This window comes from Neolamprologus brichardi, chromosome 6 (assembly GCF_056152115.1).
Source record: "Neolamprologus brichardi isolate AB-2024 chromosome 6, ASM5615211v1, whole genome shotgun sequence".
NCBI lineage: Eukaryota > Metazoa > Chordata > Actinopteri > Cichliformes > Cichlidae > Neolamprologus > Neolamprologus brichardi.
In genome coordinates this window covers 36,721,328-36,736,106 of record NC_142109.1, presented here as the reverse complement: position 1 = coordinate 36,736,106, position 14,779 = coordinate 36,721,328, and the positions used below count along the sequence as shown (strand labels likewise).

Here is a 14,779-nt window from a genome sequence, read left to right as displayed (position 1 = left end):
TTATAATACAAATTTGTAAAAGAAAACAAAAAGCATCAAAATTTGAATTCTAAGCATCCCAGAAATTATACAGAAAAGCATAAACTGAAAAATTAATTTGATAAACACCAGCATATCTTTGTAAATGCCCTGTAGGAAAAAAACTACATTTTCCGCAAAAATGACATCACTTCCAGTTTTGGGGGGTAATGGTGGACAGCCGATAGTTCGTGCTGACGTCTATTCCAACATAGGAAGTGTTATGAACAGCTGATCGGATCAGGAAAGCGTGTTTCTATGGCGTTATTTTTGTGCCACTATTCGGAGCGCACGTAAAAAAAAGTTTGCAGGTGCAAGTGTTGCATTTTGAGGAGAAATTTATTTTGAGTGAAGAAAAGCTAAATTTGAGTGAACAAAATTCATTGCTGCGTGCAAAAAATGTATTTCAGTGTTTGCTATTATCCACACGCACACACACACACACACACACACACAATAGCAGCCCCTCTCGCTCAGTTTTTGCATTTGCGCTCGCTCGCAACGTGTTGCTCGTGCTCTCAACATTTCTGCCCATGCGCGCTCAACTCTTTCTCTACACCATTATATTTGTGCCACAAAACCAGCCAATCACAGACTCAGGTGCAAAAAAATCTGATTGGCTGTTTTGGTCTCCAATCAGCTCGAAATGACGAAATTACTCTGTCTGGGTCACAAAATAAACTTTTAAGATATTTTCATGCGAGAATGTTTCTGTGTAAACTTCAAATATCTTCTCGATTCATCAAGACATATTTGCATAACTGCTCTGACGTTTTCGGAGATGCCTGTTATCCACCAGCTTTTTTTTATGTGCGCTCAGAATAGTGGCACAAAAATAACGCCATATGTTTCTGGAATATTATGTTTTTGTTGCTGCAAGTGCTTTTTGTACAAGTTTTGCAAAGCCATACATGGAAGGAAACTGATGTAAGTACAACTCCTCCGATTTCATATGCAAAAAAAAATTATTGCATCAGCTTATATGGTTGTAATTCTACCAGCTTTCAAAATAGTTGTGCAAAACAGAGCGTGCCCGCTCCAACCGGCCATAAAGGGTTAATTTCATTAACATGCCTAAAAATGCTTTTTGAATATTTTTGAAGAATAATAACACAGGCAACAGGTCTTTCTACCCTGCACCCTGGTTTGTTTAAATGGCTTCTAGCACTTTGAGGGGCTGAAGCTTCAGCTTCTTTTGAGCGATTTGCATGATTGACAACTATTTTTAATCATTTGAGAATCATGGTAACGATGCTGCGTTCACGTCACTTCAACCAATCAATAGTTGCGAGGCGAGACCCCACATGGCCCCAAACTGACGACATGTTGTAGCTACAGCGGCCAACGTCTACTGGTGAAAATAGAGGAAGTCTGTCCCGTAAGGCACTTTCTGTCTTAGAGCATTTGTGCTGCTACACATTCATGTGGTCGTCTTTTGTGGCTCATTCAGTGAATTTTGGTGTTCTGGAATCTGTGAGGTCTCTGCTCGCTAACAGCCATTGTTTACCCGGGTACATGAAGTCTGGCAAATTCTGGGCTTGGCTGTTTGTGTTTTGCACACTTTAGTGGATTTTTTGTAAATGCTCTTTTAATCATCACTTGTTTTCACTGTGTTTTTCACATTTAGCTGAGATAAGCTTTCTGTGGAAACTAGACATGTTGATATTTGCATAAAAGGCTTGACGGCACAGACAGTCACATAACTCTTGAGCCCCTGTGCTGGTGGCGTTAGGGCTTTACTGGTTAAGAAAGACAAATCAAACATTTGGATTCATTTTAATGAGCTCAGACTCGTTGGAAATGCAGAGGAGCTGGATGTGAACTTTAAGGACTGAAGAGGACGAAGTTTACAATCATTTAGAAGAGTTTCAAACATCAACTGATTGAATCCATGAATCTGAAAACATGTTTGTGAGTGAAAGAGACAGACATGTACAGACTGAACTGTTCAACAGTCAGTGTTTCTCTAACAGGAGACACTCTTTACACTCCACTCAGCACAGGGACACTGAGGCACCACTTTCTAACCAAAACCCAGGATAAAGAGTATCAGTGAATGTGGTGTTGAAGGTGTGGAGGTGGATCAGAGTGTCAGAGGAGACTCTGTAGAAGGACAGAGTGCCAGCAGGACAGTCCACATACACTGCTGCTCTGTTAGAGACAGAGGAGGAGGAGGAGGAGGAGGAGGAGGAGATGGATGCTCGATTGTTATTGTGACAGACAGCATCAGGACCATCTTTAATGCAGTCCAGACTCCAGGACTGATCGTTGTATCCGAAAACACAGTTGTAAGTCTCTCCTTTCCTTCTGATTCTTCTGTAACTCACTGATATATCAACCAGTCCTCCCCACTCGACCTCCCAGTAACAGCGACCAGTCAGACCATTTGTGCACAGCAGCTGGGGACGAACATCGAATCTGTCTGGATGATCAGGATACGACTGAACCTCCTCCACATTTGTCACCTTCCTGTTGTTGTCAGACAGTTGGAGCTTTGTGTTCACTGTGTTTGTGTCGATTGTGAGCTGACAGGAATCTGATGGAGAGAACAAACACAATCCAGCTGCAGTTATTGATCCATCATCTGTTCATTGATTGACACTTTGATGATGACTCCTGACATCAGAGATGTGAATGTGTGCTGCTTTGTTTTCATGAATCCCATTAAAAACACACTTACACTTCCTCAGACCTGGTCTCAACCATCGGACTCCAGCAGGCTCCACCCTGAAAGGAGGAGGGGGGTCAGAGCAGCACAGTCAGCATGCACACATGGACATTACACGGCTCTCATACACAGACTGATAGTGTTAGGAAGGAAAATGATTAAATAAAGCTGCTTTTGCTTGATGTTTTATACACATTCCTATTGTGCTCATACAAATGTGGCACTCCATGTAATAAGGGCCAAACGCATTAATTCAGCAATATTCTTAAATTGAATTATTAAGACTGACATGTAGAGCTTGCAAACATGCTTACACATCAATTGTGGAGTTAGAGTCAGGGGGATATTTTTTCTGGGCTGACAGAGTCCGAACACAATGTCCCAGATTTAGATAATCAGTAGAAAATAAGAGGCTAAGAATTGCTGGATAACATTAGTGCAACAAGGTTAGGCTACGGAGGTGTTTTTCCTTTCTCTTTTTTCCAGGAAAGGAGCAGATGGTAGGACAAGGTCAGACATGGACGGAGAGGAGAAGACCTGCAGGGGAGACGGTAGGAGCACCACGTCGCGGTATGAAACTGTATTGCATGCTTACAGGGCCATCCTATTTGTGAAGCAGACCGCGTGTTCACATTGAGGTCCAGCACGCAATAACTTGTAACCAACTGCTGAAGCCAATAAAATCTTTCCAAAGACAGTCGTTCTCCTTCCTTAAGAAAGAAAAATGAACACAAGTGGCGACCCTGACTGGATTTTTCAACTGGTTTCGGTTCAGCTCACAGAAAGCCTTCAAAATAAAGGTAAGCAGAGCCTGTTGTTTATATCGAAATCTGGATACCAAAGTAGAGGACGTAAGCCCTGATGGGTGTAACCGCACCATGAATTTTACTTTATGGCCAAATTCTTCCAGATCTTTGATATAAAGACTGATTTGTTTTGGTATTGCCCAGTGCCTGGTCAGTGTCTTGCTCAATGGTCAGGTTGGGACTGCCAGTAAGAGTTATAAGACAAAAGGTACATCAGTCCAAAAATTGGAATAGACGGTCTATGTTAGACAATTTTGATCTTACATAAAAATTCTCAGCATATATAAATCAACAGGGATACAGAAAGGTGTTCCAGATGAGCCTTCTGTTGATCAACGCTTTAAATTTTTTTTACCTTTTTATTTACCTTTAACCTTTTGTATTGTTTATATTGTCTGCTTTGTTACTTAGTGTTCTTCTTGATGCATTTCTCAATCATCCAGGTAAGTAAATCTCCAAAAGTTGATTCTGTTCATCTGGACGTAGCGTTTTGTGGGAGAAACGTTTCGTCATCATCAGGTGACGTCTTCAGTCTCAGCTGACTGCAGGTTTCAATCTTATAAACAGGACATTTGCATAATGACTGAAACCAGCCCACTCAAGGAAAAATGGGCTGGGAGGTCAGTATCATAATTATGCAAATTCTCATCCCCATTGATCAACAACCACTGATCAATTGCCATTGATTAAATGGAACTTGTCCATGAGTACCAGTCACAGAGCGTTTGGATACTTAGCGTTCTGTTTATTTTTACCTTCATGTTCAGCTCTTTGTGACTGCCTGTCTACAAAAAACGCTTAATAAGTACACTTTACTTACTTATAAATGGGCAAACCCAACAGTTACCGGGTTTGAGTCTATAGTACTTTGCATAACACCCAATGAGAATTTTAGCTGTATTAATTATGTTCATTACAATGTGCAGAAATTGGCTAACCTGACCAGGAATGCAATAGCTGGACTGTCAGAAAAGTTGATGTCAACGTCAGTTATGACAGTCCAGAACAGGACAGCGTTAGTTATGCTTTTGGCAGAAAACGGAGGGGTGTGTCCAATGCTTGGGTTGGCTTGTTGTATGTATAGTTCAATACATTTATTTAATTAAACAGCTCTGGACGGGTCAGTTACCAGGGCACTGGAAGGGTTATGGAAACTGTCACATGACATGAAAGAATTTTCTGGGATTGATGTTGTCAGATCTCATGTTTGAGGACTCTTCACATCAGATTGATAACAACAGCAGTAAAGGACGAACATGTGCCACCAAACTATCAGATGCCATTGCTGGTTGAGGTCGGATAAGGAGGACTCAGGACTGAGTCGAGAGATAAGTTGGAGCCCCAGATGTTGACAAGTAGAAGGGCTAAATATGTATTGCTCATTTGGTGCTTAGGCTTTTATTATTAAAAGAAACACTGAATCCTTTTAGAAGATAAAATGTCTGTTTGTTTGATGCGTCTGTCTGTAAGACCTAGTAACTACGTGAAGAAGGCCGACAGCTGATTTAGCACTGACTCGACCAGAAGACTGCTCTCCAGTAAGGCTGAAAGGCTGAGTATCACTGTGGGATAGCAGGCTAAACGAAACACATGTTCCTTTGATTCACACGTAGAATATGTGTGAAAGGGAGAGAAAACATTTCAGAATCAGAAAACTCTATCATTGCCTGAGGAAATTAAAATTCATCCTCCTCTATCAGACATTCTCTCCATACCTGAGAGTGTCCAGTCTCCAGCCTGGATCCTTCAGTCCAGCCGACAAGAGCTTAATTCCTGAGGGTCCTGGATGATTGTAGCTCAGGTCCAGCTCTCTCAGATGGGAGGGGTTGGAGCTCAGAGCTAAGGCCAGAGACGTACAGCCTTCCTCTGTGATCAGACAGCCTGACAGACTGCAGACAGAATAACGTGTGAACACTTTTGTTGTAGTTGCTGTGTTGTTGTTTTTTCTTTTTTTTTGAGCTTGAATGCCACAAACCCATTCCACGTATTCAGTTAATGTTAGCTTTATTTATAGCAGCAGCAATTGAGAACACATAATGAGATATAATTAGTTGGGTTTCTTTTGCCCATTGTTAATCAGCGGTGTCAGCTTTGCCTTTCACAGTGATTAGGCCACGAGGGTTCTGCACAGTATCTTTGCTGTTCCTAGGACTGCACTCTGCTGGACGCAGATCTCAGACGTCATTCCTGGGATCTGCTGGAGCCACTCGCCCAGTTACCAAGAGAACCACTGTTTCCTTCACCCTCGACATCTTTTTGAGCTCATCTCACAGCCCGTCGTATTTTTCAGGTTTCTCATATTCCTTCTTTCTTACTATCACTCAGCTACATCTATCACTACGGCTGTCTTCATCTGCTTTTTCTATCGCCTCTTTTAGCCAACTGATGAGCTCACCAGTGGGGATGGGCATAGGTATTGATTGCCTGGATCTTGTTCTTCCCATTCGGCTGACTGCTTAGAACTTGTGGTTGCAACTTTCCTGGAAGCCACATTTGTCCTCTGGGATTCCCAGGTACTTGTAACTATTCTCAATGTCTCAAGGTCTTTTTCTGCAGTTTTTCCTTAATCTATCATTCATAGTAATGAAAGGGAATTAGTATATCACAAGCACAAAATAGCCCTAAATTCTCTAAATGGACAGTGAATGAATTCACTTTTTAAACATGCAAAAATATGAAATATGAAAAAAGTCAACAGTACCCAGAGTCTAACACTACGCAAAAAGTTAAACAAAAATAATTTGACAATTATATGATGAGTAGCTGTTTAAATGGTAATACAATTTAATGTTTTATGGCTGATTCCTGACCTGAGAGATTCCAGTTTACAATGTGGATTTTTCAGTCCTGCAGAGAAAAGCGTCACTCCTGAATCACACAGGTCATTGTTACTCAGGTCCAGCTCTCGGAGACTAGAGGACTGGAAGTTGAGAGCAGACAGAACTTCACAGCTTCTCCCTGAAAGGTTACAGCCACTCAATCTGAAAAGCAAGATTTGTGATAAGATTAAATTACTGTAAATGCTGAACCTAGACACCCAATTCATGGTTAAGACAATAATCTAAAATTTGAGTTAAAACAAATCTAATAAAACATTTTAAAATTTCTTTGTGAAAACACAAATCAATCTCTTTCTAAATATACTTGTTGGCATAAATAGAAGGCACTATTGGTCACTTTCTTGGCCCAAACAAATCTCTTCTAAGGGACACTTAAGTGTTGCACCTCCACCAGATGCTTTTGGTCAGTAAGCTTCTGGTATGATCACACTTGTTGGAAAGTTCATTTTAACTGCTCCATTTCCTGGCACAGATGAAAAACCTGGACTCCAAGACTTCTAAACTAGATGGTGTTATGGCAACATAGCAGAGATAACAGACTACACTGAAGGCGAGTTATAAGCTGAGCTATGATTAGCTAACTAAAGTATGTGTAATTGAAATAAAGAACAAAACTCCTGTCCTTGAAGACAACATTGTGAGTGAAAAACATGATGCTAGCAAATCTCGCAGACGAGGCTGAAGGATCAGATCTAGAATGCATGCAGAAAGTATTCACAGCAGTTCAGTTTTCTACAAGTTGTCATGTTAGAGCCTCTTTCCAAAATGAATCACACCAATCATGCCTTGCCGGCTTAAAAGGCTGTGCTGTTAGTCATTAGATTATTGTTGTTGGTATGTGTTGGGCTGTTAAATAAAGCAGCATGCTGAAAAGCATGAAACTCTGGTTGGGTCTGCCGTGTGATGTTTACAGTGGCACCAAAACCCAGGAGGGGGCGTGGCAGACCCAAGACCGGGCCAGCCAGGGAAGGAGCTGGCCCAAAAAGTGGCCGAGCTAGTGGCCACACAGTGAGAGCAGGCGGCGGGGTCCTGCTGCCGGTGGGAAGAACTGCAAGACTGATCCGAGTGCCGGATGCAGCAGATTACGAGTCTGGCAGCTCGGATTGGTTCCTGGCCGCCACCTCCGCCACCCCCACCCACGACCCTCGACTGCACAGCGTCTGTTCTGGCATCCAGGGTGAAACCAGCTACGACGCAGCCTGTCAGCGCACACATCACCACTCCTTGGGTGGGAGTGGCTGTCGGCCAGCAGGGGCTTGCACCCGTCGTGGCTCCCCGGAGGAGGGCCGCGGAGCGACCAGCATGTTTTCACGGACCGGAAGGAGGTGGAGGCGCACAAGGGTCCTGCTATGCCTGAGGTCACCATGCCGGCTGGTCTAGCGGTGTCCTCGCTAAAGGTCAGCACACCATGTGGTCCTGCACTCCAGCCGCCTGCCAAGCCACTTGAGAGCCCCCGCTTACATCTGCAATTGCCACATGGTTCCCATTTTTGAGAGAGCGTTTCAGGGCAAATAGAGAGGTGACCAAAGATCTGATGTTTACTCTGACAGGTCAAGCGTTGCTCTGTGAAGAGAGGAGAACCTTCCAGAAGAACAACCAGTTATGCAGTACTCCACCACTCTGCCTTCATGGTAGAGTTGCCAGACGGAGGCACTTCTCAGTAACAAGCACACGACTGTCTGCCAGCAGCTTACTCAAAGGCCCAGAAGAACTCCCAGACGACAAGAAACAAAATTCTTTGGTCCGATAAAAGATTGAACTCTTTGGCCAGAATGCCAAATGTCATGTCTAAAGGAAACCAGCTATAGGTCATCACCTGGCCAATACCATCTCTACAGGTGAACAGGTGGTGGCATCAGGATGCTGTGGGGAAGGTTTATGGCAGCAGGAACCAGGAGACTAGTCAGGGGAAGATGAATGCAGCAATTTACAGACATGTCTTTGATAATCGAGAGGCTCGAGAGGACTTTTGACAGCTGAATTATTTTGAATATTTCAAAAATTCAGAAAGGAATGACCACATATTTACTTACAGAGCTCTGTTGGAGGCTTTGACCACTGGCAGCAGCCTCAGAAGAGCCTCCTCTGAAGCAGAGTATTTCTTCAGGTCAAACACATCCAGATCTGATGACAGTAAGATGAAGACCAGAGCTGACCACTGAGCAGGAGACAGTTCATCTGTGGAGAGACGTCCTGAACTCAAGGACTGCTGGATCTCCTCCACTAGAGAACGATCATTTAATTCATTCAGGCAATGGAACAGATTGATGCTTTTCTCTGCAGACAGATTCTCACTGAGCGTCTTCTTGATGTACTGGACTGTTTCCTGATTGGTTTGTGAGCTATTTCCTGTCTGTGTCAGCAGGCCTCGTAGGAGGATCTGATTGGCCTGCAGTGAAAGACCCAGGAGGAAGCGGAGGAACAAGTCCAGGTGTCCATTTGGGCTCTGTAATGCCTTGTCCACAGCAGTTTGGTAGAAGTTTTTCTCTGTAGATTCTCTTGTGTCAGAGTTCTTGGAGGTTGTTTGTTGTTCTTCCAGCAGATTGAGTCCAGAGTTGATGAAGGTCAGATGGACATGAAGAGCAGCCAGAAACTCCTGAACACTCAGATGGATGAAGCAGAACACCTTGTCCTGGTACAGTCCTCTCTCCTCTTTAAAGATCTGTGTGAACACTCCTGAGTACACTGAGGCTGCTGTGATATCGATGCCACACTCTGTCAGGTCTGATTCATAGAAGATCAAGTTTCCTTTCTGCAGCTGATCAAAAGCCAGTTTTCCCAGAGACTCCATCATCTTCCTGCTCTCTGGACTCCAGTGTGGATCTGTCTCAGCTCCTCCATCATACTTGACCTTCTTCACTTTGGCCTGAACCACCAGGAAGTGGATGTACATATCAGTCAGGGTCTTGGGCAGCTCTCCTCCCTCTCTGGTTTCCAGCACATCCTCCAGAACTGTAGCAGTGATCCAGCAGAAGACTGGGATGTGGCACATGATGTGGAGGCTTCGTGATGTCTCGATGTGGGAGATGATCCTGCTGGACTGCTTCTTATCTCTGAATCTCTTCCTGAAGTACTCCTCCTTCTGTGGGTCAGTGAACCCTGTGACTTCTGTCACCATGTCAACAAACCCAGGAGGGATCTGATTGGCTGCTGCAGGTCGTGTGGTTATCCAGAGGTGAGCAGAGGGAAGCAGTTTCCCCCTGATGAGGTTTATCAGCAGCACATCCACTGAGGTGGACTTTCTAGGGTCAGTCAGGATTGTAGTTTTGTGGAAGTCCAGAGGAAGTCGACACTCATCCAGACCATCAAAGATGAACACAACCTGGAAGTCTTCAAAGCTGCAGATTCCTGCTTCTTTGGTTTCAGTAAAGAAGTGATGAACAAGTCCCACCAAGCTGAACTTTTCCTCTTTCAGCACATTCAGCTCTCTGAAAGTGAATGGAAACATGAACTGAAACTCCTGGTTGGCTTTGCCTTCAGCCCAGTCCAGGGTGTATTTCTGTGTTAAGACTGTTTTCCCAATGCCAGCCCATCCTTTTGTCAGCACAGTTCTGATTGGTTCATCTCTTCCAGGTGAGGCTTTAAAGATGTCTTCTTGTCTGATTGTTTCTGGTCTGTCTGGTTTCCTGGATGCTGTTTCCATCTGTCTGACCTCATGTTCATCATTGACCTCTGCAGCCCCTCCCTCTGTGATGTGGAGCTCTGTGTAGATCTGATTCAGAAGGGTCGGGTTTCCTGCTTTAGCGATGCCCTCAAACACATGCTGGAACTTCTTCTTCATGACAGACTTGAAATGATGTTGAAAACCTTCAGTGGGAATTTCTAAAAAACAAATTAATTAAATCTCAGTCAAGAATTTATTGAGTACACATGCATGTTGTCCATCTGCAAGATATTAGTTAATGTAGCATTCATTAACCAGCTCAAATCTTCATCTGTTTCTTACTGCTCTGCAGACGGTCAGCCAGCTCCTCCTGCTTCATTGTTCTCAAGAAGTCCAGTGTGATCTTCACAAATGCCTCTCTGCTGCTGCTCTTCTCATCATCCTCCCTCTGACTCTCTAAGCATTCTGGGTAATCTGGACTCAGAAGCGTCTGGATCTTCTTCAGCTCGTTCTTCACAAACGTGATGATGTTGTCCTCCAGCAGCTGGAACAGAATACTTTATGAATGAGCCAATCAGACTGAAATCATGGAGCCAAACATCAGATCCATGTTGGACACACTGACACTCCGCTGGTCTACAAGGAGCAGCATGGAGATGACTGTGAACAGAATAGATGTAAAAGAAGTTGTTGTACATGTACAGACCATAAATATGGAGTCCAGCTGGGTTTGATGGGCAGACTGACCACGCTGAACCTCTGAGCTCTCCTGGTCCACTCTGTGGAGGAATCATCATCAATTCAGCCAGTGATATTTTGACAAACACATTTATTTAGATGACTGCTCGTAGTCATATATGGCTATAATTTCAGCTGATCGTACTAAAAGTCAACAGCTCAGCTTAGTTTTTTTTTTTTACTTTAAGTTTACTAACTAAAAGCCAACATCAGCTGCTAACAAATTCTCTTTGGGTGACAGTTGTAAAGAAAACATAATGAAATAGTTAAATAACAATCAATCGTCTAAGTTATGATTAATTCCTCTCTCAGCTCAACGACCATCCGGTCGTTAAGTCTGACGTCACTAGCCGTGTCTGGGCCTAAACTCTGCTGCAGGTCCATATATCAAACAATCACTATGGCATTACTGAGAGTTGAAAAATGTCTGAAGTCTTTCATCTTTAATAAAATGATCAGCGTTCTGCTCTACCAGGTGTAACAATTGAGTTTAACATCCAGGCATCCATGAAAACGGAATTTATGACATTTAACGGAGTTAGAAGTTAACAGGAAGTTAGCAGGAAGTTAGCAGGAAGTTAGCTCGCTAGCTTCTAAATACAATATAGCATGTGCTGACTGCGGGGTTTTGGAAACAAATTCAAACGTACAGTTCTGTTATCACTTCCAACATAAATGAAGACAGAAAACTAAACAGCAGTGACGTTTGTAGGGTTACTGAAGTTTGGCTAGCTGGTATGATGTACTACGTGACCGCCCGCGACACAGCTATGTTAGCATAATATAAACAAGCTAACTTTTTTCCCACTCGATAAAAGTTAACGTGAGTGTTCTCGGTGGTCAGGAACAAATGTAATTGCATGGCAGGATGCTGTAAAGGGACCAAACTTCAGCCAGGAGAACAACTGAGATAATCCATCCACAATACGAGGTTAGTCATTCATATACTGCTGCATGGGCTGGGCTGTAGTTACATCCTAAGGTTTTAGAAACTGAGCTTAAATAAATGATTAGCGGTAATAAAAGCAGAGGGAGGTCAACAGTGATCACTGACTGTTTTAGGAGCTTTTTGAGATTAAATAGAAGAAGATACAAAACATTAAACATGTTAACAACACAAAAGCCATATTAAACGCAGACTACTTTAGGCCCGGAAGTTGGATTCGTCACGCCATCACTTAACGACCGGATAGTTGAAGTAGATAATTATGTCTCTCAAACTTCACCATTTTTTGTATCATCGTGTTGGACATGAGTACAGAGCTGCTAACTGTCTCTGACTCATCTGTGTCCTGGTAAACAACCACATTCATATCCAAGAGGTTGAAATCTCACAGTTTTGTCATAAACGAACCACAGAGAGGTTCCTGTATTAACGTTTACTGACAAAGGTTTCATCAGATCAGAGTAGCACAGACAATATGGTTTGGATCAGACGATGGGATGAATCGTTCAAACCCTGAGTCAGGATGCTCAGGTGTCATTTGGTAGCAGAACGTTTGTGCTATACAGAACCAGTATGTGCAATGGTTTGGGCCTCCTGCCTTATTTAGTTTTAAAATGGGTCAGTCAGTTACAGTGTGGGAAGGTTTCTTGTAATTAAAACAATAAACTTTGTTTTTTAATGAATGATCTGAGGCCAGAGATGCTCTTTAGGTTTTAGTTTCTCAATTTTATGTCGATACATCTGCGAGATCTTCAACTAACACCTCCAGCAGACCTTCAAGAGAGGTTCGCTCTGAGTTCCTGAAGACTCTGGACGTTCTAGCGCTGTGTTGGATGACTCATCTCTACAATGTTGCGTGGTTATCAAGGGCAGTGTCTCTAGATTGACAGAGTGTGGTGGTTCCCATCTTTAAGAAGGAGGACCAGTAAGTTGCACTCTTTCCCAGTGGGTGATGGACTCTGTCAGGGCTGCCCTTTGTCACAGATTCTGTTCATAATTGCCACGAGGCTTTGACTTGGGTGGTCTCAGAATATCCTCTCTGGTTTTCACAGATGATGTGGTTCTGCTGGCTTCATCGAGTGATGGCCTTCAGCCCACACTGGAATGATTTGCAGCTGAATGTGAAGATGTGAATGTGAGACCTACTAACCCCTAACCTGGCTGAGCTCTACTCTTAAAAACGAAACAAAAACACAGAAAAATCTTAATATCCATAAGATGAAAAACACTGCATAGGTGGCACCAACCTACTTAGTGTTTTTAACAGAAAACAAATGGAAATGTACAGAGTCCACCAGACCTACCCAGTCCTCTTACTCCCACCACAAACCTTACACAAACAGATAAACGAGGAGGTATAACAACATTCAACAACACCAAGCAGTTAAATCAGCTCTCAAAGAGTTTTTACTAGCCGCTCACCTCTCTGCAGCAGACACCTGCTGGACTTTAAAATCAATGAGCTGACGTCTAGACCGGTCACTCTTGAAGGATACACAGCTGGGTCCAGCTTCAGGTCCAGCTGGACTCCCAGGCGTCCTGTTAGGGAGGAAATATTTTTTTTATTTGCAGCTACAGAAGCTGATGAAGATTAGGATACCTTCATCATCCTAAAGACAAACTGGATTGCAGGCTGAGCATCAGCAGAAGGAAACTCCAAACTAGTGTTGGCAGTGGGCATGCTGGTTTTGGTCAGTTTAGCCACGAGGGTAGTTACAGCTGAGCCTGTGTGTCCTTTGAGACATTTTAGATCATGTTACTAACAGCTCACCTCTCTGCAGCAGACACAGGCAGGTCTTCTATGGGAGGGGTTTTAGACTTGTCACGCTCTCTGGGTGGAGGTCCAGGTGGGTTCCTGTGAATAATGATGGAGCAGAGATGTGAGTGCTAAGCTGTGACATGGAGAAGAGTCACGGACAGTTAGAGATGGTCATCTCACCTCTGAGCTTTGGTCTGGCTCTCATGTTCCCCACACAGGGTGGCTTTAGAGGGAGGGGCTCCCTCCTCTCTGTCCTCACACTGATCCATGCTGCTCAATCCACATCAGCTCACACACACTTTCTACCTTCACCTGCAGAGGAAACACAATCATTCAAGTGCACATCAACTGAGAGCTGCAGAGGTCGTGTCTGACGTGTTGATCTGCTCCATCTGAGTGCAGATAACATGAAGTATCTGCTGTAGTTGTAGGACTGACCATCACATATCAATAAGGGATCAATAATAACAGCAATAAGCAGCATTATTCTTAGAGACTGTACAGACTTCTACAACCAGAGTTTATCAACATTATGTTACAAATTAAATGTACTTATGACAGTATCATGTTAATGAGAGAAAAAATAACGTTCACATTAAATAAACTGAATGTTGTTCTTGTGCAGAGAGTTCACTGCACAGTGTTTCCTGTTTCCTTTCATTTGATAAAAACTGTAAATGTTCAGAGACAGACGATCAAACTGAGTTGGAGTTGCACTGACACATATGGAAGGAATAAAATACACAATCGTTTACAGCAGCACACCTCAGAGTAACAGAGTACATGTCCAAATCATATCTGAGAATCAGCCAGACAGTTTCCTCTGTCACAAACTGCTTTCATCACTTCACTGTGAGAAATGTCACAGAGATGATTTCAGCCTCCAAATCACACAATCGTAGTAAATGCATGTCTGCAGGCATCACGAATATTATGAAGAGTTGTTGGGTTTTCTCTGTTTTACTTGTATTATTGTAGAGTCTTTACCTCACCCAGTCACACCCCCACATTAAGACATTCACTGGTTGTAAAAATTAAAATCCTCTTTAGATAATCAGTGTCAGGTGTTACAGAGAATACACAAACATCAGCTGTGGGCAGAACTTTGTACCATCAGAAACTAAATTTGAATAAGTTAAGTTGAATTGCTGAGATTGAATCTGAATTGTAATTTGAATCAATGCTTTTTAAAACTGAATTTGAATTTGTATAATTTTAAATTCATTATATTTGTTTGATAGTCACTAAATTAAAATTGAATTTTATATTTTGAAAATGAATTCATTTGCTCTGAAACTGTATTTTATCCTTTAAAAATGTAGCTCTCCACTAATTTCAGTTTTTTGGGACTTACATCCAGTTCCAGAGTAATCGAGTGCAGATTAATAGAATTACGTTTA

General features: G+C 42.9%; 1 protein-coding gene across 1 annotated transcript; it reads right to left on the bottom strand.

The window, feature by feature from the left end:
• Positions 1-1,780: 1,780 nt before the first annotated feature.
• On the bottom strand, positions 1,781-13,690 carry LOC102797623 (NLR family CARD domain-containing protein 3-like). Its single transcript, XM_087842316.1, has 10 exons — positions 13,560-13,690; positions 13,392-13,475; positions 13,043-13,159; positions 10,643-10,715; positions 10,279-10,480; positions 8,366-10,154; positions 6,303-6,473; positions 5,208-5,381; positions 2,699-2,745; positions 1,781-2,554 (listed from the first exon to the last, which is right to left on the bottom strand). The coding sequence occupies exons 1-10, from the start codon at positions 13,646-13,648 to the stop codon at positions 2,013-2,015; spliced, it is 3,288 nt and encodes a 1,095-aa protein (XP_087698442.1). The 5' UTR covers positions 13,649-13,690; the 3' UTR covers positions 1,781-2,012.
• Between the last annotated feature and the right edge of the window lie 1,089 nt (positions 13,691-14,779).